Source organism: Podarcis raffonei, chromosome 14, assembly GCF_027172205.1.
Source record: "Podarcis raffonei isolate rPodRaf1 chromosome 14, rPodRaf1.pri, whole genome shotgun sequence".
Taxonomy (NCBI): Eukaryota; Metazoa; Chordata; class Lepidosauria; order Squamata; family Lacertidae; genus Podarcis; species Podarcis raffonei.
Window position 1 is genome coordinate 46,536,536 of NC_070615.1, and position 24,860 is coordinate 46,561,395.

A 24,860-nucleotide genomic window follows, 5' to 3' on the forward strand; every position below is an offset into this window, starting at 1 on the left:
TCTACCATTTGCCCGATAATAAATGTTGGAAATGTAAAGAAATTGAAGGTACATTCTTTCACCTTTGGTGGACGTGCCCGAGGATTAAGGCTTTCTGGGAGATGATTTATAATGAAATGAAAAAGGTATTTAAATACACTTTCGTGAAGAAACCAGAGGCCTTTCTCCTGGGCATAGTTGGCCAACTGGTGCCAAAGAAGGATAGAACTTTCTTTATGTATGCTACAGCAGCAGCAAGAATACTCATCACAAAGCTTTGGAAGACACAAGATCTACCCACCTTGGAAGAATGGCAGATGCAAGTAATTGACTATATGGAAATGGCTGAGATGACTGGCAGAATCCGAGACCAGGGAGAAGAGTTGGTGGAAGAAGATTGGAGGAAATTTAAAATTTATTTACAGAAGCATTGTAAAATGTATGAATGCTGATGACATTGAAATAAAATGAAGGGGTTCTAGTAATAAGAGATAAAAATTTGAAACTATAAATTTGGGAGGTAAAATATTTAAGGACAAAGTAGTAGGATATGAATTTGCTGAATTAACTGTTAAAAAGGGATACAAAAAAGGGAGGCGTGAGGAAGTCAGGAAAATAAGTTAATTAAGGATGAACAATTAGAAAAGAGTGATTTGCGTTTTTTCTTATTTCATTTTTGTGTGTTGACTGATTTTAATTTTTCCCTTGTTAGGTTAAATGTTTGTATTTTATGTATTGTGAAATTTTGTATTGTTGTGTTTTATATTTTCCCTGTGTTTTTATTGTTTTTTGTTTGGTTGTCTCTTTTTCTACTGTTAAACTTAATAAAACATTATTATAAAAAAATAAAATAAAATAATGCACAGTGGAGAGAAAGTGGATGGAGTTTTCATTACTAGAACTCAGAGGCATTCAAGACAGACCAATTTAAGTGCTTCGTCACGCAGCAGAGTTAAACTGTGGAATTTGCACTCAATCTTCATACCCTCCAACATTTCTCCAATAAAAATTTTGTTTAGTCGTGTCCAACTCTTTGTGACCCCATGGACCAGAGCACGCCAGGCACTCCTGTCTTCCACTGCCTCCTGCAGTTTGGTCAACCTCATGCTGGGAGCTTCGAGAACACTGTCCAACCATCTCGTCCTCTGTCGTCCCCTTCTCCTTGTGCCCTCCATCTTCCCCAACATCCCTTTTCCAGGGAGTCTTCTCTTCTCATGTGGCGGCCAAGGTATTGGAGCCTCAGCTTCAGTATCTGTCCTTCCAGTGAGCACTCAGGGCTGACTTCCTTCAGAATGGATAGGTTTGATCTTCTTGCAGTCCATGGGACTCTCAAGAGTCTCCTCCAGCACCATAATTTAAAAGCATCAATTCTTTGGCGATCAACTTTCTTTATGGTCCAGCTCTCACTTTCATACATCACTACTGGGAAAAACATAGCTTTAACTATACGGACATTTGTTGGCAAGGTGATGTCTCTGCTTTTTAAGATGCTGTCTAGGTTTGTCATCGCCTTTCTCCCAAGAAGCAGGCGTCTTTTAATTTCGTGACTGCTGTCACCATCTGCAGTGATCATAGAGCCCAAGAAAGTAAAATCTCTCACTGCCTCCATTTCTTCCCCTTCTATTTGCCAGGAGGTGATGGGACCAGTGCCCATGATCTTCGTTTTTTTGATGTTGAGCTTCAGACCATATTTTGCACTCTCCTCTTTCACCCTCATTAAAAGGTTCTTTAATTCCTCCTCACTTTCTGCCAATAAAAACAGGGACATCCTATTCCATGATAATTATATATTTTATTATTTATACCCCACCCATCTGACTGGGTTGCCCCAGCCACTCTAGGCAGCTTCCAACATATATAAAAACATAATAAAACATTAAACATTTTTTTTAAAAAAAAACTTTCCCTATACTGGGCTGCCTTCAGATGCCTTCTAAAGGTTGTATAGTTTTCTCCTTGGCTTGGGGGTCGCATAACTCCATACCCTCCGATGAAAATAGGAACATCCTACCATACCCTCCAACATTTCTCTAATGAAAATAGGGACCTCATAAGGAAAATCAGGACATTCAGGGATCAAATCAGAAACCGGGAAGGTTTCTGTAAATACGGGACTGTCCCTGGAAAATAGGTACCCTTGGAAGGTCTGAAATTTTGGATGGCTTTAAAAGAGGATTTACACAAATTCACGGCTGCTAAACCTGATACCTTCTCCTGGAGTGTTTTTGCCATGCTAAGGTGTCTCTTTGAACTAGGATACCGTATTTTTCCGTGTATAACACACCCCCATGTATAAGACGCCCCCTATTTTGGGGAACTCCAAATTAAGAAAATGGGGGGAAATGCCCAAAGTTGTTGAGCTTTTGGGGAGGGGGAGGGTCGACGAAAACCGCTCGCCCAACAGAATAATAATAATAATTTATTTATTTATACCCTGCCCATCTGGCTGAGTTTCCCCAGCCACTCTGGGCGGCTCCCAATAAAGTGTTAAAAACAATACAGCATTAAATATTAAAAACTTCCCTAAACAGAGCTGCCTTCAGGTGTCTTTTAAAGATAAGATTGCTGCTTATTTCCTTCACATCTGAAGGGAGGGTGTTCCACAGGGCAGGCGCCACTACCGAGAAGGCCCTCTGCCTGGTTCCCTGTAACCTCACTTCTCGCAATGAGGGAACCGTCAGAAGGCCCTCGGAGCTGGACCTCAGTGTCCGGGCATTGCCTGTATAGAAGAAACCGTGCCCCATCTCAGGTTGTCAAAAGAGGTTTCTCTACAATATCAAGTCAATATGTTTTTGTGATCGGAGCAAAATGGTACGCTTAGGAAAATAATGAGAACATAATTTATGATTTTTTTAAATTGTGACTTTTTAAAAAAGCGCCGTGGTGGTTTAAATAATGATTTAAAGTTCTCTTGACTTAAAATATCAAAAACCAGCCTCTCTCTCTGAACTGGAAAACCCAGATCTGCGTTATCGGCAGATTTGCTGTATCTGAGAAAGAGGCCTTCTTGAATGCTCTGGAAAATACAGGCAATTTCTGCCCAAGGTTAGATTCCAGAAGGCACCTCGAAATAACATGAAATCAAACATAACATTGGAGCGGGGGGAGGAGATGGCATTCTTTGCAAAGGCAATGAGCACCTGTTTGTCTGAGAAGGACACTTGTTTAAACCAAAATGCCTGTTTAGAAGATGATGAGCTCCAAAGCCTGGCTGAGCAGAGAACCGCCAGCAGCAACACGCCCTTGAGCCCTGTTAAGGCAGAAGATTTGCTCCAGGGAAGGAGTGCAGAGCGCCATAGCTCTCCACCTATTCTGGCCCCTGGTGGGATCCGGGTACTTGTTTGCTCTGGTAAGAAGTTACTTGTACGCATGAACTTTTAAACGTCTCAAAAGAGGCCTTTTTACTGCATTGTCACGGGGAACGGACAGTTGAGTAGCAGGGAGCCCCGAGTCCCCTTCTGCATGAGGAATCGGCTGCATGCCCCTTTGCCTCCATGCTATTTGACTTTACACAGTGGCTTCCCACAAGGCGTTGCTGCAGCGAAGAGGCAAAACTGCACCGGCGCTGCAGCACGACTCCTGCTCCCTTCCAGCGGCATTCTGGCGGGCTGCGATTCTGCTAGGACACAATGCAAAACATCTTTGGGTTGGTCGCACGCCACACTTCAGCTTCAACTAGCAGAACGTTAACAACCGGATCGCCTTTTGCGAGGGCTTAAAATGACACAATGGTTTCACAAAATCTTTGGTCAACTTGACCAGTAAGGCTGTTTTTCGATACCCTTTCTTTCAAAAGCATTAAATTGCTTTATTTGAAGAAGATTGCCAGGGGTGTGGGTGGGTGTAGCCAGGAAAGAAAGAGAGACAAGAAGCATCAGGAAACAGATGTGTGTTTTTTATTCTACACTTCATGTTTATTTAAGAAAAGCATTACCTTGAGCAGGAAACATTTGGAATACGGATGGCTAAGATGTTTTATATATTTAATTTTTTTTAGGAAAACCCCTTGAATGTGGATCGAGACCTGTCCATGATGTAAGCATGACCAAATGTGTCAATTTCAATTTCTCTCGTTTTTCTGATATTAACTTTGGTCTCACCAGGGTGCAATTTTTATAAATCCTGCACAAAAATGTGAATGCATTTTTGTGCATGCCTCTCTCTATGTAATCATTTTTTCCCCAACTTGCAAATAATTCCCCCTATCGCAATGCATTTTTGTGTGTGTCATTTTTTTTCAAATATAGACATCGCCGTGTCCGCTTTCCCCCATAAATGCATTTCTGAACATTTTTCGGTTGTGGAGAACTCCATCAGAAAATTCAGCGAGCGCAAATCTTGGAAGGATGGCTGTGTTTCAGTTCGCAAGCTGGTTCTGGAAATGTGACAAGCTGTAAACTGGACCAATTTCTTCCACCACCTCCCTTTGCCTGTCAGGATGAGCCCCACCCCCTCCCCTCCCCCACCCCAACCGAAGAAAGCATAGCCAACAAGCAAGAAATACACCAACATTGGGCTGAAACATACTTGGTTCCGCTCCCATTTGCTGTAACATGTTCTGGAGGCTAAATTCCTAAGTTCTAGAACGCCAAACCACCTGGGTTCTTCATAGCATCTCCACTGTTGCTCAAAGAGCTAACTTTTGTTGAGGCCTGTTGGACGCAAGGGAGAAATCTAGAATCTCTGGGCTAAGAAAATGAAAAGCCACAGGGGGTGGGGTGAGGTGGTTAGGCTTATACAGCCACAAGTATCCTGGCAAGTAGCTGCTTTATCTACAGTAGCCTCAAGACTTCCACTAGCATTTCTCGAAATGACTGCAGGCCCATTAATGCCACGGTTGTCATGATCTTCGAGCAAAAGCTTATGAACCAGGTACCTCGACAATCTGGTCTGATGCTGGAGATGTCACCCAGTCTCTGTCCACCTGTCTCAGTGCTGTGGGGGCACTGACTGGCAGTGGGTCTGCAGGGTTTAAGAGGTGGGCATTCCCAGTCCTACCTGGAGATGCCTGGGACTCAACCAAGAACATCCCGCCTGCCAAGGAGGTGCTCTGCCACTTTTAGTTAGCACTGCAAAGAAGAAGGGTTAGGAAAACAAAGGGCAGCCCACTTAGCCAAGCGAGTTGCCATTTTTAAAGAGAGCCGGTAACGACGACTTCAACCTGAGTATGGCTTAGTGAGTAATCAAAAATTCACTTTGCAAAGAAGACTGTAAACAGAGCAGGTTATTAGCACAGAGTGCATCTTTAGTTAGAAGAATTTAGTTGATTAAAATTAACAATCATACAGCGTTTTCCTTTAAAAGTTTCCCAAAGTTATTACAAGAGAGAAGTGGTCTTTCATGATCTTCTGTCTATAAAAGGCTTCAGAGTCTTTCCATTCATCACGAGGGAGACATAATCGTAAAAGAGGGAGGGGGAAAGGCAACTGTAGTGTTTTCGTTATAAATGACATCTTACGTTCATATGCCACTCAAAGTTTATGCCACAGGAGCGCCTTCAGCTTTCGTTTCAAACTCTTCGTCCAAAAGCAAAAGGTTTATCAGTATTCCCTTTTAAATTCTCTTTATGGAAACCAAGAGCTAATATATATATATATATATGTATGTATAAAATATATAAATAAGAGGGCATTAAATCATAAAGTTACTGTAACTTAATTTTTTAGCTAGACCTGATAAAGTCTACCGAAGCTACAGACTGTTAAATAAGAACCACATTATAAAAATTAGCAAGACAGAAACCGAGTGCCAATCTTGCCAACTCAAATCCAAAATGGTACTAGTCTTTCTTTAAAAAAAAAAGTGCAAAAAAGTATATAAGGATAACTACATATTAGTAGAGTTCATCCCAAATTAGTTCCCAAACTTGCCCCAATGAAGTTGAATTCAATGTTGCCTCCTCCCTCACCCCCTCTCTTCCTTTTTAACCTGCATTGCAAGTCATTTTTTAAAAGAAAGGATAACTACGCACATTAATGTCCAAATGAACTCACTATCGGACAAGCACAGAGCGAAACACTCCTGAACACAAGCGCAGCATGCCAGCCACTCAGACAGAAGTCCTTGACGAGTCCTTGAAAGGGTACAAACTCAACACTGCATTAAAATAAACAGCACACCTGTAGGATTTCACAACCAAATGAGAGCTTGCTTCTGTCCCGCTTTCAACAAGCTTGCCTTTTCCGCCAGCTCCAACCCGACCCCACCCGACCCCAGTCCACAGGTACAGTTTGCGCTACCATGCTTTAGTGTACAAGCAGGGGAGAGAAATATAATTCCTGGACACCCCACATCCCTCTCTTTTCTCCTAAGATGTATAAGGACTATGGGTGAACCAACAGTCTAGAACAGTATATAGTTATGTGCAAATATGTCCACTAGCGCCTTTGAGTCTCCAATCTATTCTTTACAAGGATGGGGCTCTGGCAGACGCGGGTTGCAGCTGCTTCACAGTCCGGCACATGGTCTACTAAAAATGGCAGGTACTTCTTATAATATTGAAGTGATTAACAAAAAAAGGGGGGAGGGGAAAAGGGAGAGAAGAAAATCTATTTTTCATGGTGCAAGTGTGGACCTTTTATGCGATGCTCCCGCAAGCTGAAAGTAAGAAGTACCATCTGTGGGAGAAGGCTAGGTTGAGATTAAACAGTGAGTAGGGAGAGAAATCTGCAACGAATGCAACTGTAAACCACAAGCCTAGTACCCCCTGCACCCCCAAAGTCTCTTGTACACACACACAGTTCAGCCCGAACCGGCCTCAGAAAATTCCACTCAGTCCTGCAAAACCTCTTGCCAAGTTAGGTTCCACCACCTTGGCCTTTATAGGAGGAAAGGATTGGTAGCGTTAGCAGGCTGGGAGGCCGAGGACGGGAGCCCGGTACTGTGAAGAGGCTGAGCCACTGCGCCCACAAGCCCCACGTTCATCCCATGGCCCATTCTGGTAAGAGATGCCACGGTGCCCATGACTGGCATGGGTGCCATCGCCACCGGTGCCACGGAAGGCAGAGGTACAGGCTCCATGCCCGCCGCTGGCACACTGCTGAAGGACGGGCTGCTTCCCATGATGGGGCTCGACCGCAGCTGATTGAGAGTGAGGGGCTGAGGCTGATTCACTTGGAAGGGGTTGATTAGCGATGGAGCTGGAGCGGCGGCAGCAGGGGCAGCGGCGGCGGCCGTTCCTAGGGGAAAGACAAGGGGGTGGGGGCAAGAGAGGCACGTGAGCCTGTTAAGTATATCTGATTTGAAAGGGAGTCGTCCGCACAAATACAAGACAAGATTCCACACCGGTCCAAACTTCCCCCGAAAGATGATACATTGCCCAGGCTCCCCCAAAACCCGAGGCAGAAGAGTGTGATGCCCTCTGCTCTGGGGTGACATCTCTTTAGAGGGCAACAGGGTTACACACCTGAGCAATGAACGTTGCCAGAAAAACTGTTTGGAAAGAAAATGCTATTGCCCCACTGCCAATAGCTTCCTAGCACAACCAAGAGACGATTCTGCAGAGTTTACCAAGGCGTTGTGACGTCTTGCTTTCCAAATGCACTCACCCTCCTTGATAAGGTTTGAGAACCTGAGAGTTATCCCAAACTTTTGTCTAAGTTAACAACTGCAACACATTCCTATAACATCCCCTTTCATTTCCTATCTATCTATCTATCTATCTATCTATCTATCTATCTATCTATGTTCGCCACCCTTCCATTCCAATCCCAGTGCAGTTTAAAACCTCACATAGAAGGCTATCAATAAGCAAAATCTGAAACCAATAAAAGCGCATTTAGATGCATGCAGTTTAGAATACAATAATAAACTCCATTAGTTCTGTAAACCAGGTATCATTAACTCCCTGCCCCCTGCAAGGCCTGGGTGAATAACCATGTTTTCATGAGGCACCAAAAGGTAAGCAAGATTGGCACCTGCCGTATTTTGGAGGGAGATGGCTCCACAAACTGAGCATGACAGAGAAGGTTGTCCCGCCACCAGATGCATTTCTGAAGGCTGTGGCACAACCAAAAGGGCTTCCTCCCAAGGTATCAGGAGCTGGTATGGTTTATATGGGCAAAGGCACCCAGGTCCCCAGGTTGTTCAGGGCTTTATAAGTCAACACAACACAGCCTTATACTCGGCCCAGTAACAAATTGATGCCAGTACTGCTCTTCAAAGGAAATTCTGTGCCAGCCTTTGCCAACCTGGCGCCCTCCAGATGTTTGGGAGTACAGCTGCCATCAGTCCCACTGGTGAAGACTGCTGTATACTGATTTCTCCTCTCCGCTTTTGTAGATGGACAGCCTTGACAAGCAGAGTCAACATCCAAAAACAGCACAGGCACTCCATAGACAAAATGCAGTGGGTTACTTTCAGGGCGTGCCTTGGAGCTTGTGTGTGCCTTGTCAGATATATTAGCATTTAGCCTTGGAAACTCCCCCTAAGTTCCAAAAGCAGCTCAGCATGAAGCATGAAAACAGAAGCCTGGAGCGATCGTGGATGCACAGAACCTGCTGCACGGATTCTTTGGACCAGGCCCATATTTAACATATGTCATGAACGTGTAACTTCAGCAAGTCATATCCAGGGAGGGAGGGAGAAGCTGGAAAATGGCAAAGAAGAACTTTCCCAGGATAGGACATTTGGGCCGACTGCCAAGCTACAAATTCCTTGTACACAGTTTGGTTTTTTTTGTCAGACCTTCGTGACCCTGGTAATAGCTTCTTCGTGAGCGCCGATAACAAGAGGGGCAGGGCATTAGCTACTAAAATTTGGCTGTCTTCCTCTGAGGGTGTTCTCAAACTACTGAGAACTAAAATAGCCAGAACAAGTCACTGAAGCTCAAAAAAAGGTTGCTTGAACTGTGTTTTGTGGTTGCTTAAGTTCCAACTGTATCTCCACATGTGCCCCTTGGGCTTAGGGGCTACAGCACTCCCCTTACAAAACCCTTCCATCCCCAGGGCACAGATGCAACAGATTTGGCCCACCTTGTCCCCAAATCATGAACTTGCTCTCAAAATGCATGAAGGCAAAGCCACCCATTGAACTTGATAAGCAGCCGCTTTAATGGTGGAAGAAAAATACAGGCTGCTCCAACGTACAGAACTGTCCTGCTACTGAGAATGGGAAGGGAAACAGCTTGGTGGGGGAAATTACCATGTATGCTACCTTGAGCTCCTTAGAAGAATGGCGAGATACACCATAATACATACACATATGCACTCGGTGATTAAATTGTTACATACAGGATTAACTCTACCAGTGGCAATTTAAGCTAAGGCCTCAACTTCTGTTTGCCATGCGTAAAATGGCAACATTAGCAGCCTGCCTTGCAGGCCCCTGTGAAGACACACAGGAGCAGCACTGGGGGGGGGGGGGGGGGAGAGCAGCACATGTAAACTACCAAGGCTTGGGATTATTCACAAGGGATGGACACCTCCCTGCTTCAGAACTGCCTTCAGTAGGTGGGGTGTTGAGCTGGGTGAACCCTTGAGTCTGGCCAAGCAACTTCTGCTTTTAACGACTGTTGTCCCCACCCCACCCAGCCCCATCTGAACAGCAAATTTGCTCTCAAGACCAAGATGTACCTGGAGCCAAGAACGGGTTCAGTGAAGGGGCTGGCTTGGGAGGCTTCGATACCAAGGAATCCAGGTTCACCAGAGCAGCGTTGGGGCCCAAGAAAGACTCGGGAGTTTTCCGAGCCGTGCTTTGTTTACTCGAGGCTGAGTTGGCAGGCTGAGAGTCAAAGAGGTCAGGGCTGGTCGTGCCACTGTTCTGGGCTGACAAAGTGGAACCTGAATCGCCAGAAAAGAAAATATGAATTTTTGAAAAGGGGAGGGGGAGAATATGTTTCCTTCATGTCAGAATACATGCTTCTGTATTTGTAATGTATTTCGTTTGTCCCTGTTTTTACTGCCATGCTAAAGGACTGCAGTCCTAAGCCAATGTGCTTAGAACTCAATGGGGTTGCTTCCAAGTAAATGCATTTAAGGCTGAGACATACACCTAACATGGGGAATGGGGACGTTATATAGCTTTCTACCACTAGAGAGCCTCAAATCTTGGTGTGTGTGTGTGCTTGCTTTTACTTCCCCCAAAATCACTTCATTTAATGGGACCATTAAAAGGTGTTGCATCTAAAGCAGGTCAGGCACGAGTCCTTCCCATTCTGGAGAATAAGGACTCTAGAATCGCAATTACAGGGTAAGATAATAGAAAGTTTCTACAAACTGACCTTGGTATCCTTCTTTAGAGTGCTGTTGGATACAGACACGGATTAATTGTCTCTATGGAGAAGACATTCAGAAGCATGAGATTTTTTGACTCCCCTCTATTCTATTGCCATTACAAAACTGTGCATTCAGCCATGCCCCATGATCAAAGGGCTTGACTATTTAAAAGAGAGACAGACAGACAGCTTGACCTGCCTTTAGCCAGATCACACAAACCGCTTAAATCAAAATAAATAGCTATAAAATATGCAGGATGAGGTCAGATGTGGGTCTTTTCCTTCTACATAGATTTCCACAACACTGAGAACCCAAAGGTGATGGACTAGGCAGGTGTCACGTGGTTCAACAAGAGAGCAGGTGCTCTGTTCAATTCCTCTTCAGGCAGGAGATCGGAAAGGGCTCTCTCTCTGCCCAAAGTGCTGGAGTGCTGCTGCCTTTCAGAATAGGCAATACTGGGCTATAGGGCTGGGCAATATCATCTTTTCAACATCATGATGTATCACCAGCTAAACATCGTGATAGGCTGATACATCGCAGTGTTGAAAAGGAAGGTGCATCATTTGGCCATGGTCCCACGAGGCATCAGGGTGAAACTGCCTCAGCTCCTGCCGCCACCAGCGCCTGGCGCAGGGTGGAATGAGGCAGTCGGAGAAGGAAGGTAAGGCGCAGGGTGGCAGGCAAGCCCCACCCACGATAAACCGCAGGATGAAGGTGCCATCGCCCTCTGGCCTTCAAACCAGTCCTGGACAATGTATTGATACATCGCCCAGGCCTACTGGGCCAAATGGATAAATACGCCTGTAAAGCAGCATCCTCTGTTCCGCCACACCATGAACAAGTTCCTTTTAGGCTCTGTGGGGGAAATGGAACCCACCGCACACAAGAAAATCAAATTCCAACTGAATTGCTGTCTCTCAATTGCTGCAAAACGTACAGTGCAACAGGAGAGCCAAGCAGCTTTCCAAACGCTTTGGAGCAAAGTGCACTGGGAATTCCAGAGCAACCACAACTGAAACCAGCGGGGGAGCCTTGCACAACAATGGTCTTGGTCGACTCTGGTCTGTTTCAGTGGTGCCCGCAGAGGAGTCATTCCCAGCGGATCATGTGCTCTCAAAATCTTAACTCAGAATTTCCACTCAAACCAAATTTCTACAGCATCCTCTACCCCATTAGCCCTCGGCTGAATTTACTGCAACTGTGACATTTTTAATGTCTCCAGGCTTTGGGCTGACAGCCTGAAAGGTACATCTTGATTAAAAATTATCGAAGGACGAAGTTCTAAATAAAGTTCAGAAAATATGCTTTAAAAAATATGCAGTTTCCCCTCCAGAATACTGGCCTTTTTATCTTCCATTTATGGTAAGTCTAGACACACTTGGAGGGTGGGTGAGTGTGTGCAGAAAGAGGACTGGTGCAACTGGAAATTCCAAAGCTCTATCACGCTCAGGCACCTTTATCACACATTCGTTTGGCATTTATTTCACACATACCTTGCTTTTTAGATGTCCGAAGGTTGTCAAATTCAGAAAAGTCATCTTTAATTGCCCCATTTAAGTTGCTGAAGAGGTCAAAAGATTTACTACCTGCAGGGCAGAACAACAAGGTCCTACTGTTAGTGGGATTCAGTTAGGCCACAGCAAGGGACACATCTGTAAGGCAAGAGATGAAGCTGCTTCCCCTACTGTCCCAGCAGAGGCCAAACTGTCCCTATCAGAACTGGGAATATTACCTCTCTGGGACAAGCCTTTTCCAAGCTGGTGCCCTCTAGATATTTTAAACTACAACTCCCAGCAGCCCCCACCAGCATAGTCAATAGAGAGGGTTGATGGGAGAAGCTGTCCAACAACATCTGGAGGGCACCAGTTTGTGAGTGGCCACTTTAGGATTAGCAGAGCAAGTGATTCACTCCCTTCGGTTTAAGAGAGATTGGAGGGCTTGTTTATTTGATTTCATTCCCATTCTGCCCTACCTTTGTGAAGCTCCAGGTGGCTCACAGGGCTCAGGCTGCTTATTTTCAGCAGTACACCTGCCATTATGGTCTTCAGGCCACTCTCTGGTCCAAGCAGGAACAAGTCAATCCACTTCACTGGGCACATGTGTGACCAAGTGTGGCCCAGGAGTGACCAAAACAGGGGAGGGGAGAGGGACCAGCACTGCAGGCTGACAAGGTGTACCAGCAAAGCTCAAAATGCAAAGGAAATCAAACTCTGGCTGGCCCCTTGGAATAACTCAGTCAAGGGAGAGGGAGTGGTCTGTGGCCCACAGGTTGGGAACCACTGGCCTAGAAAGTTCACCTAAACAAAGGTAAAACAAAACCACCCACCACTGCCCAAGACAGACCATATTTCTAAATGGTGCATTCGCAAAAGTGTTAAGATTCTGTGTCAGTGCCAACCATCCCCCCAGGTGCAAGAACCACCAGCAGGCATGTATTTTGCTGTGAGCTCCACTAAGGGAGGAACAGAAAGGTGAGTCGCAAACATGCTGCTTACCAGAAGCAGAAAGAGGCTTGTTTGCTGGCACTGCTCCCCAGGGATCAACAGCGGCTTTTGTTGCCACAGAGGGTGGCTGAGAGGGACCCCAGGGGTCTACATTCTTTGGAACAGGCTGGGCAGCAGAGGGCACTGCTGGGGCTCCCCAGGGGTCGACGGAGGCTGCTGGTTTGGCACCTGACAGCAAAGAAAACATAATCCCAAGTAATACATTAACAGGCATATAAACTTGAGAACAGGCACTACCTGTGAGATAGGCTAGGCTGAGAGTAACTTAGCCCAAAGACACTCAATGAACAGATAGCTAAATTAGATATTTGAACCTGACTTGTCTGTTCCTGGGCCGACACACTAACCACGGCGTGGCTCTCTCGCAGTTGCCAAATCCTTTCCCATTCTGGACTTACCCAGCATCATCTGTCAAGCACAGGATCAGGCCTGTGTTCATCCCCCATGCCATGCATGCCAGCAAAATGACATGGAAGATAGAACTGTTTTAGACAAACTCCGGTAGGATGACCAACACTTCCTAACCTACCCCAACACAAAATGTTCTTTGCCCTCGAGTATGGCTATGCTTAAAATAAATTCCACTGAAAGACAGCCACTGTGTGAACATAAAGAATTCTTAAAATGCAAATTCTAACACAAGATTCATGGAATCATAGAATTGTAAAGTTGGAAGGGAACCAAGGGTCTCTTAGTCCAACCCCCTGCAATGCAGGAATCAGTTTGGTTTAGCAGCAATGAGCTTTGGTGCAGAAGGAAGCAATTGGTGCTGTGAGGTAAGAAGAACAGGATGTCCCCCAATAATGTTCTTATTTCTTATACTTCATTCTTATGTTTTTATTCCAGGGAGTTCAAGGCAGACACATAGCCATATCTTCACAAAGGGGGGAGGGAATATAAGAGAGAGATAATGGCTGGCCCTAGATCACTCTTGAGGCACCCTGGTCTAAGAGCATTCAGGAACAGGCAACCTGGTGCCCACCAGATGTTGCTGGATGACCAACTTCCATCAGCCCTAGTCAGCACAGCCAATGGCCAGGAATGGTGGGAGCTGTAGTCTGCCAGGACACAAAAGTTCCTCACCCCTGTTCCACACCTGCTGGCTCCAAGCAGTAACCAAATTGCCTTTTTTTCCATTTTGTGGCCAAAGTTTGTGAGTTTTAAACCCCATTCTGGCTAGCTGCTGTTCTTGCTGCTGAAAGGAGCTCAAGCTCATCAACAGGTGGCAGATTTTTCTTCCAATTTTAATTGTTTCAACAACAAAAACCCAGGAAGCCGCTGAAGTGCTTTGCAGAGAACACAACTAATCTTGTCCCACTGCTCCCATTTCCTCGTCCTCCTCCTGCTGCATTTTTATCAATGATGCCATCCAAGAAATGCTAATTGCCAGGGCCTGCCATAAATGGAGGCTTCCAGCACAGTCGCTCTTTCATGAGACAGATAACAAAAGCAGGGCAGGCAAAGAGAAACAAGAGGGAAAGAGGGAGGCATCTAGGAGGATACGCTTCTCCTCTGAGAAGCCCCTTATCCCCCCTTGAAAGGCCACAGTCCAGTGGTAAGCAAGACTTAAAAACCTCTGTTCTGCTCTGAGTCACCCTTCTGTGCTGGCATTCAGATACATAAATCTAATTTCTGCAAAACCACTCCTGGGGGGAAAAAGTAGCTGGCAAATTCCAACAAGGGGCTCTTATCGCAGGCGTTAATGAATGCTGAAAGCCAGAGAGGGGGGAAACGCCACAGCTGCAGCTAGAAGCGACAAGTTTTTGTTTGTACCTTAATACACAGAATTGATTTAGTTTTCCTGTGTCAAGAATAGAAGTTAACAAGAGAAGCTTTACAGCCCCAGGACTCAGGCCTTAGTTTGGCTTCCCTAATATGCTGTTTGATTAACAGCAACAAAAAAGGGCAATCTGACCCAGGGACTAGACAATTAAAAATGTGGTGCAACACAGGATGAAGAGAAATAGCGTCTCATATTGTGTAGGTTACATTATGAGACATACAACATTCCAGCGAAAGCCCAGAACCGTGTTTGGCTGAGTAAAAGGGGTGATAGCAGCCAAGGAAATTCTGCATTCCATTCCTGTACAAGGTGCATAATCTGGACCAGACGGCTCTTTGCAGCACCAGTTCCTGCCCTATTTTACAAGTGAGATAAGCAAGGTAAGCATTGCAAAAGACCTCTGCAATACATGGCAAACAAGCAGAAGGGCAGCCGCAAAATGCAAGAGGAGTGTAGCAGGTATCTAAGAAGCCAATTACCGTATTTTTCACACTATAGGGCGCACCGGACCATAGGGCGCACCCAGTTTTTAGGGGGGGAAATCAAGAAGAAAATTTTTTTCCCCTCCCAGCCCCAAAGAGCAGCGTACAGGCTGTGTACAACCTCTCCCTGCCGGAGGGGTTGCGCACGGCTATGGCACAAGCCAAGGCAGCGGACAGGATGGATCCCGCTCGCTGTTTTGGCTTCCCCTTTAGCCCCCTGCAGCCTCTCCTTGCCAGGAGACACTGCGCAGGGCTAAAGGATCCATAGCCCCATGCAGCCTCTCCTTGCCGGAGGGGTTGCGCAGGGCTAAAGGATCCATAGCCCCGTGCAGCCTCTCCTTGCCGGAGGGGTTGCGCACAGCTATGGAGCAAGCCAAAGCAGCAAGCGGGATAGATCCCGCTCGCTGTTTTGGCTTCCCCTTTAGCCCCGTGCAGCCTCTCCTTGCCGGAGGGGTTGCGCGCAGCTATGGAGCAAGCCAAAGCAGCAAGCGGGATGGATCCCGCTCGCTGTTTTGGCTTCCCCTTTAGCCCCGTGCAGCGTCTCCTTGCCAGGAGACGCTGCGCAGGGCTTTCCTGGCTTTACTGGGAGGTGGGGGGATTCCCTCACCTCTCCCAAAAGCCCGCAGAACCGCACAACTCTTTAAAGAGATCGCGGCTTCTCCTGGCTTTTCTGGGAGGTGGGAGAAGGGACTGATGCGGCTAGTCAGTCCCTTCTCCCTCCTGTGGAAAAGCCCGCAAGAGCGCACGGAGCTTGTTTGCAGCTCTTGGGGGCTTTTCCCGCCTGCCTCCCCCCTGCATTTGCTCCATAGGTCGCACACACTCCCTTGCTTTTTTGGAGGGGAAAAGTGCGTCCTATGGTGCGAAAAATACGGTAGTTTTCCGCTGGGGCAGACTCGCTGGACTGTGTCCTGGTTCTGGAAGCATCTAGTGCACATGCGCTCCAAACCATACTATGCTGAAGCCATCTACCTACAATTCCAACGGAATCCTGGCAAGTTCAAAGCCTTAACTTGGGATTCTGGAACAGGGAAGGGACCACACAAAGGCTTCATGGAAAACCTGGGAATGATGAACCTGTCCTAGAGCAGAGCCAGGTGATTCTACGTGTTAGCTCAGCTAGTTATTAGAGTGTAGTGCTAATAATGCCAAGGTCAAGGGTTCAATCCTCTTATGGGCCACCTGCCTATTCCTGCATTGCAGGGGGTTGGACTAGATGACCCTCGGGTCCCTTCCAACTCTACAATTCCATAATTCTATTATCCTTTGCTAGAGAATTGAAGGCATCACCCTTAAGAGTCCAGCCTGCTGGAACAACTCTCGATATACAAAAGCAGGCCATCTTCGCAAGAGTGGCACTGTCTTTTCATTGCTTTAGTCTAGTCCCATGGTCAACTGCAGATCAGGAAAGCAAACAATGCATATCAGTACAAGGGATTTAAAGTCTTTTGTTTTCAACTTGTAAAATGAAGCTGTGCGTTAAGATATACAGTAGAGAATGATTTGTCGTTAATTCAAAGGGATCTGTTAAGACCAGTGTTGCAGATTTCAGTCTCAACAGTGCCAGGAATTTTCCACACTAACACATTTTGGCCTGGCTAGCAGAGATCCTTGGGGAAAACACTGAGGGACAATGCCAAGGGTTCCTTTACTGTATTTAATGACATGGGATTTACAAGAGAACCAAACTCTGGCTGTTCTGCTATTCCCGTTTGGTAGTAACTGGTGCTGACAGCAGCCACTAAGGGAGTATTACTTCCCAGATAACAAGTGTTTGGTAAACGAACTCTGCACACCCCCAGGTGCCTTTGCAACAACTGGTCCACTTGGTTCAGGATTTGCTAGGCTTAGGAGGTGTTGCTTTTGTTTTGTTAACCATTTCGCAAAAAAAATAATAATCCAGCATTGCCTTGCACAATGACTTGTCAGAATTGCCCCATAGTTGAGGCAGCTGTCCAGAGAACTAAAATGATAGCAGCACCCAACCAGCTTCTGTTTTAGGTAAGGGTTTGTACATCAGTGACAGAGAATCTGTTTTGCATGCAAAGGATCCTGGGTACAATCCTGGCATCTTCAGGTATAACTGGGGGGAAGCCCTGACTGAAACCCTAGAGATGCAGCCAGTCACTTCTGACATTGCTGAACCAGACAGACCCATAGTCTAGCTTGGTGTAAAGCAACTTCCTATGTTCCTTTCATTGACGCATCTATTGCTGACACCAGCAGATAAAACAGGACGCCGAACAACCACAAAACCACTAGATTTTCCTATTGACTAAGCAAAAGTCTCTCCCTTCCTCAGGACATTTTCATAGATAACTGGCTTTCTTACCTATTCTTTTGCCCTAAAAGCACTTCACATTCTGTGCTCTATGAACCTGAGCTGATTTCTTGGTACCTATGCAACCAGATCACATAAGGACCTGCTCCAGCCAAACTGTCCCCGCCCCTACTTCCCCCAAAGGGCCAAGAGACACCTCCTGTCCCTTCAGGAACAGGTGCCCAAAATAGCTTTTCCGGTATTGGAAAATGATCTCTAATGAGTTGAAAAAAAATGTTTAAAATAACTTTCCCAAAAAGACCAGAGTCCTTTTTGTTGGGAATAATCCAGACTGAAATCCCTAAGTGTCAACAAAATTTATGTATGCAACAATGTCGGCCAGAGATTTGTTAGCCCAAAAATGAAAAGTGAGGGAGGTCCCAGGCAAAGAGGACTGGCAACTTAAGATGGTATTAACATATAGAATAAGAGAGCAAGAAGAACATATATTCAAAGAAGAGTGGAAAATATTTATTGAGTATATGGAAAATAGCTGTACACAGCTGAAAACGCTGGCAGCATTAGGATAAAATCAACAATGTAATTAATGTTCAAGTGATGTTAAAGTGGAGAACTGACTAATATGGTTACAGCAAAATATGCAGGAATGAAGGACTAATAAAACGAATCAAGGAAATAGAAGGAGGGAAGTCGTTTGATATTTAACAGTACGTAAAATGTTTATTTTAAGATGTAAAATTGAAAACTTAATAAAAATTATTTTTAAAAACCAAACAAAGCAGAATACGTTTTCCTGGTAGTACATTCTGGCCCAAAGAAGGTGGTTGGCCAATGGAGTAAATAGGCCAGCAGGGCTCTTGTGTTCTTTTTTTTAAAAGCAACCGTTAATGTTGCTTTAATAGATTTCTCCAGTTTGATCATTTCAGAGCTGAGCGATATACATTTAATTTGGAATAAAACCTAAACTACACATGGGATCGCTTCACATTTAAGGTGGAGCAGGGAAGAGGAAATGCATTTGAATGCTCCCCGATGTAAAGAACTTCCCGTCTGTTGAAAGTTAGCGCACATCTGGGAAACAGATTCTGAATTAGCCTTTTTTCATTAATCTGCCATGTTTCTACACACATCGTTTTATATATTTATCCCACACCTCCAGTGCGAATTAGGAAGGCTGTGTCACATGAAGAGGAACACACACACACACACACACACACACACAGAAAAGTGAACCTTTCCAGGTGCTAGAAAGCTCTACACTTCCTTAACAGTGCCAAGCTCACATGAATGCCCACCTGGCACCAGTGGCATGAGTCCCAGTCTCTACAAAAAAATTAGGACAGGACTTATTCTTCTGCATGGACATTTCACTTTCTCCAGCAGCTGAGGAACAATGTCTGGATAATCCACAACAGTTCAATAAAGCACCATATATTTTATGCACTCTCCCCCACCCACCCAAAATTAAAAGGCCATTGAAATGCTAAAACCCTTTTACCAAAGGGTTAAAAATTGAAACACATTAAAAACTACATTTTACTGCATAAGCACTGGTTGCGAGAAAGGAAAAAGCCACACAAGCAACTTAATTGCTTAAATACTACCCCAAATAAATACATCCTTTCGCATGACGGACAGTATTAAAAACAAACTAATTCACTGCTGTAGCACTGCTAATTATAGCAACTTGGCTTGGAGTTCTGTCACTGCTTAATATAGTGGCTTCATCAGTAACACAGCATAGTTACCAGTGAGATTCCAAGCCCCCTTTCCAAGGAAGACAAGTCGTCTCTGCCATAAGCAGAGCAGTTTTGTATCAGCAAGCACCAGAATCAAGTTTTAAAAAACAAAGAGAGACCTTCAAACCAGAGGCCAGCAGCACACTGTTCAGTCAACTGAGCATTCCATTAGACCTATCCACTCTCATATTACCGTATTTTTCGCTCTATAGGACGCACTTTTTCCCCTCCAAAAATGAAGGGGAAATGTGTGTGCGTCCTATGGAGCGAATGCAGGCTCCCTGGCTTCAGCGATAGCAAGGCAAAGCCTCCTAAGCCTGCGCTCCGGAGGCTTTGCGTTGCTTCCGCTGAAGCCAGGAGAGTCTGCTCTTTGAGGCTGGCGGTGGGGAAAGCAGCGCTTCCCCCATCGCCAGCCCCAGAGATTGGGGGGCAGCGGGAAGGCAGCGATGCCTTCCCGCTACTCTCCAACCCGGGTTGGAGGCTGGCGGTGGGGAAAGCAGCGCTTCCCCCATCGCCAGCCCCAGAGATTGGGGGGCAGCGGGAAGGCGTGCGACGCCTTCCCGCTACTCTCCAACCCGGGTTGGAGGCTGGCGGTGGGGAAAGCAGCGCTTCCCCCATCGCCAGCCCCAGAGATTGGGGGGCAGCGGGAAGGCAGCGATGCCTTCCCGCTACTCTCCAACCCGGGTTGGAGGCTGGCGGTGGGGAAAGCAGCGCTTCCCCCATCGCCAGCCCCAGAGATTGGGGGGCAGCGGGAAGGCGTGCGACGCCTTCCCGCTACTCTCCAACCCGGGTTGGAGGCTGGCGGTGGGGAAAGCAGCGCTTCCCCCATCGCCAGCCCCAGAGATTGGGGGGCAGCGGGAAGGCAGCGATGCCTTCCCGCTACTCTCCAACCCGGGTTGGAGGCTGGCGGTGGGGAAAGCAGCGCTTCCCCCATCGCCAGCCCCAGAGATTGGGGGGCAGCGGGAAGGCAGCGATGCCTTCCCGCTACTCTCCAACCCGGGTTGGAGGCTGGCGGTGGGGAAAGCAGCGCTTCCCCCATCGCCAGCCCCAGAGATTGGGGGGCAGCGGGAAGGCAGCGATGCCTTCCCGCTACTCTCCAACCCTCCTGTGGGCTTTTGGGGGAGATGGGGGCATTCCCCCACCTCCCGCAAAAGCAGGCAAAAGCCAGGCGCTCTTTAAAGGGGCTCCGTGGCTTCTGCTGGCTTTTCTAGGAGGTGGGGGAATTCCCCCACCTCCTAGAAAAGCCCGCAGGAGCCGCGCACCCTTTAAAGAGCGAGCGGCTCTTGGGGGCTTTTCCCCAAGGAGGGAGAAGGGACTGACTGGCCGAGTCAGTCCCTTCTCCCTCCTGCGGGCTTTTGCGGGAGATGGGGGAATTCCCCCACCTCCCGCAAAAGCAGGCAAAAGCCGTGCGCTCTTTAAAGGGGCTGCACGGCTTTGCTGGCTTTTCTAGGAATTCCCCCACCTCCTAGAAAAGCCCGCAGGAGCCGCACAGCCTTTAAAGAGCGAGCGGTTCTTGGGGGCTTTTCCCCAAGGAGGGAGAAGGGACTGACGGGCCGTTTCAGTCCCTTCTCCCTCCTGGTCGAAAAGCCCGCAGGAGTCACGCGGGGCTCCTGTGGGCTTTTGCGGGAGGTGGGGGAATTCTGCCACCTCCCGCAAAAGCAGGGAGAAGGTCTTGGAGTAGCGCACAGGCTGCGTGCAGCCTGTCCACTGCTCCCAGAGCTGGGGGGGGGAATCATATTTTTTCCTTGATTTCCCCCCCTGAAAACTACGTGCGTCCTATGGTCCGGTGCGTCCAATCGTGCGAAAAATACGGTAACTGCTTTTTGGAAATCAGCAAAAACTCCACCACAATCTCTATGACACAGGCAAATATGCTCAGGTCGGTCTAGGGAAATCACAGATCATATTTTCCCCCCTCCTAATATTGCAGCAATCAACAGGGCAAAATCAGGAGGCGAAGCAGAACAAAGGCACAATGTGAGACCATAAAAGGAGGAAACAGCCACCACAAACTGTCTCATGCATGACAGCCAGCACCGAAAAACTGTGATAGCAAGGGCTTGCACAGGGATGACAGTGGCAGAAAGCAGGTGGCACTGAGAGGAATAATAATAATTTATTATTTGTACCCCACCCATCTGAGTCCAAAAGGATATTGAGCCCTCTCCTCCCACCCCAGTCTTTGGAATTCTGTCTCCAGGGGAGCTTGCCTGGTGCTTATTCTATTTTTCTTTTCTGTGCCTGGTTTCTCCATTTTTGCTGCTTTTATCCATTTTCTGTTGTTTTAGCATTTGGGACATAATTCATCTTTTTTACCCTGACAACTGCACAAGCAATATTCATAACTAACCAAACAAAGGGGAAGGCAATAGCAGACTGTCACAGTCTACCACTGAATAAGCTATATACAAAAGGAAAATTGGGGGGCGGGGTCACTAACCTAGAGAGAAAATTTAAACTCAAAGTGGCCTTGGAGGGAAGTAATTTATCCAGGAGAGTCACAACAAGGGTCAACAGATCATCACTGCAGCATCCGTCGATTGCCATGTTCTTACCAAATGACTGCCAGGGGTCTGAGGTGGAACTGCTAACTGTAGAGGGGGCCCATGGGTCAGCTTGGCTTGCTGCAGGTGGTGGCCCCCACGGCTCTCCTTTCTGAGGAGCTGGCACTGAAGAGGGCAGGGCATCCATCAGGTCCAGCAGAGTTCCGTGCTGCAGATGAAGAGGTTTATTTTTAGCAGGGGCACAACATCTCCAGTAGACACATAACTCATTTAGAGAGAGAGGGACAGAGAGATTGCAAGGAAAGAAAATGCCTCATCTTGCTCTTTCACATGCCCTTAGCTGCTTATTTGGGCTTTTATCCCAGAACCGGGGCGGGGAATTACAACCATGCACTCTTTCACATGCTTACACAACTGGAGAGCACCCCATCCATTCCTAACTGCATAGCCAGTGCATCCGAACCTTCCCTGTGATGGCTAGGAATATTTTCACTGACCCAAGGCCTACCTCCTTCTTTTTGGGAATTTTCACTGTATCTCTGCGACTTTCCTCCAAAGCCATCTGCAATCTCAGATCATCGCCACGCCGAAGGCGCTCCTCCTGGAAAAAGAGGTCCCAGTGGGGAGGGGAGAAGATGAGAGTGGGAGTCATATAACAGTCATCCATTGTTACTTCATTCATGCCAGGTTTAAAAACAACGGGTCCTCTACTGGTAGAAGCCAAAGCTACACAAATCTTTTTAAAAGACAGCCTAATATAATTTAATTAACATTAGACACTGCCACCATGAGTTCTGTGATGAAAGGAAGACAGGATAGGAATGTAAGAAGCTTTAAAAACACACACCAAACAACAGACTATTCAAGAGGAAAAAAGAAAGCTCTAATGTCGGAGGTGGTATGCCTCTGGATAACATTTGCTGGGAATCGCAAGTGGGGAATCACAAATGGGGAACAGTGCTGTTTCTTGCGGGCTTCCCGTGGGCATCTGGTTGGCCACTGTGACAACAGGATGGAGGATGGACTAGATAGACCTTTGCCCTGATCCATCAGCCAGGCTGCTCTTATGTTCTTATAGTTGTATGAGTCACTTAGTTTTAGCCAGCCAAAGTTAAGCAGCAGACTACTAGTCCAGCTAGAGGACAAAACTAGCTGGACACTAAGAACTTAGGTCATTTCTACACCTAAGAACAAGCAGTAAAACCAAAAGCTCAGTCAAACCTTCCCTTGGCAGTGAAGACCAAAAAATCAAGAGAAAAGAGGTGAGCAAAAATATTTATTTAGAGAGGGCATTGTAGTGTAGGGGCTACCATTAAGAAAGTCCCCCCCCCTTTCATTTCCCATGCTTGGTTCACCACCATCCTTCATTCACTGACAGAGCCTCTACCAACAAGCTAAGCACACTAAAGCTCAACTATCTAGTTAGGTAAATGCAGGAGCTATAAGAATCACAGAATCATAGAATTGTACAGATGGAAGGCGTCCCATAGGTCACTGAGTCCAACCCCTCATCCTGGAGGCCCCACATAACAACCAACATTTGCGCCCGTCTGCCTGGGACACGATAGCCAGTGTGGTTGCGGTGCTCCTGTTAGCTGAGGTAACGCTGGGTGGGGCTCGCAGCCCACACTGGCCCAGAAGCTCCCGCGCATCAACAGGCAGTCGCTGCTGGAGCAGCCTGTGCCCTGGAGGATGGGGTGGGTGCTGCTGACAGCTGCACCACTCGGGAGTGGTGGGGTAGAGGGTGGCCCATTCTTCTCTCTGTACCCGGCTAGGTTCTCTGCCTTCCAGCCCTTCCTCCCTCAGGAAGGACAGGCTGCCCATGAAGCCTAGGCATGCACCCAGCATCCCATTTCTACGGTAGATGGGGGGCCACGTATTGGAGCCTCACCTGGGCATGTCCACCTGGGCCCTGAAAGTGCCTTTCTAGTAACACTAGTTCCCCAACTGTGGAATGCCCACCCCTGCCCACTCCTTGTGGCACCAGGGACAGAACTTCCAATTTCCCAAAGCCTTTTAAATAAAGCTGTGATTTCAATACTGTTTAGCTCTGTTCATTTTTATCCCCCTGCTCTCTGTTTTGAATTGGCCATGCTGTGCTTTTTTTTAATCAATACATAAATACCAAAATGATCCAACTCCTCTTTCAAAACTTGTACCTTCCACTGACAAGCATTTACTTTCTTTTGAGGCTACGCACTTCGCCACCATCGGAGAGTTCCTGTTTTTAGTGCTCAAACTGGAAAACTGACTTGAGCGAGCACACCGTCCTGCAGTTCTAACACTCTGCTTCTCTACTAGATGGACTACTGTCGTTTCCGAAAGGAGAGTTCGCACATTTGGCGGCAGCTGTTGCTTCATAATACTGAACACATGCTGAATAACTGCTGCTGTCAGTTATCATGGATCACTGAAGCCAGGAGGCAACTTTTCTTGGCAAATTTCTCAAATTACTTTGAGCTGCTTGATAAGGAAAGGGACCATCAACCCCTACATGCCGCCTCCTCTCCACCACCTGGTATGGAATTCTTAATGCAGGCCAATAAGTATACACTAACATTTACAAAACTACAAGAGAAACTAACCTGTTCTGCAACTTCTCTGCTCATTGCCAGGGCCAGCTGCAGCTGCAACTCTTCCTCCCCGCTCGTCTGAGGCCGCGCCTGCTCCAACTCTGAAGACACTCGAGGTGATGTAGCTATTTGGAGAAAACAAAAGGCACAATCCCAACTCGATTTTAGCAAACATGTTTCATCAAATTCCTATTAGTCATCCTGAGAACCAACTGTTCCAGATTATACACAGCTGGGCCACAGGTTTATGATATTTTTGCCCCACCTTTTGACCATAAGGTTCCCAAATCAAAACATTAAGCACAATCATTGTAAAAGTCCAAATCGTGTAAGAATCCATTTACATCTAGCAACATCAGTAAGGTACTCTGAACTGCCTGGGGGGGGGGGGAGAGTAACCCTGGGATCTAAACCACCAACACTTATTGCCACTCATCTCAGGGGGTGGGCAGGGGGTGGAGCAATGAAGACACACACACACACACACACACACACACACAAGCTCTTCCTTAAAGAGCTCCTTCAAGATCTGCCTCTAATAACATGTTTTTCATGGAATCATAGAATTGTAGTAGAGTTCGAAGGGACCATGAGGGCCTGCTCTCAAAAGTTACAGGCCCAGAGAAAATACTGCAAGTTCCACAAGCCGATGTTTCCCATTTGACATAACTGAACGTACACAGCTGGGGAGATGCTGATGAGGAAGGAATCTACAAGACAGTGCAGCAATTGCAACATATAATACTATGGTGGCTGCAGGCACTACGTTCCCACCAGCCTAAGTTTTTAAGAGCTAGTAAAGGT

At 46.8% G+C, this 24,860-nt stretch overlaps 1 protein-coding gene across 5 annotated transcripts in view; it reads right to left on the reverse strand.

Annotated features, from left to right (window-relative positions):
- Positions 1–5,199: 5,199 nt before the first annotated feature.
- EPN2 (epsin 2) overlaps positions 5,200–24,860 on the reverse strand; it is a 40,894-nt gene continuing 21,233 nt past the window's right edge. For 3 of the 5 annotated variants that reach the window (XM_053364115.1, XM_053364118.1, XM_053364116.1), the window contains exons 3-9: positions 24,069–24,181; positions 21,992–22,084; positions 21,535–21,691; positions 12,689–12,865; positions 11,687–11,779; positions 9,552–9,758; positions 5,200–7,157 (exon numbers count right to left, since the gene is read on the reverse strand). In XM_053364115.1, the coding sequence (XP_053220090.1) occupies positions 6,799–7,157; positions 9,552–9,758; positions 11,687–11,779; positions 12,689–12,865; positions 21,535–21,691; positions 21,992–22,084; positions 24,069–24,181 (1,199 nt within the window). In that variant the 3' untranslated portion in view covers positions 5,200–6,798. The remainder of the gene's footprint in view (positions 7,158–9,551; positions 9,759–11,686; positions 11,780–12,688; positions 12,866–21,534; positions 21,692–21,991; positions 22,085–24,068; positions 24,182–24,860) is intronic. The other 2 variants (XM_053364119.1, XM_053364120.1) reach the window with 2 other exon arrangements.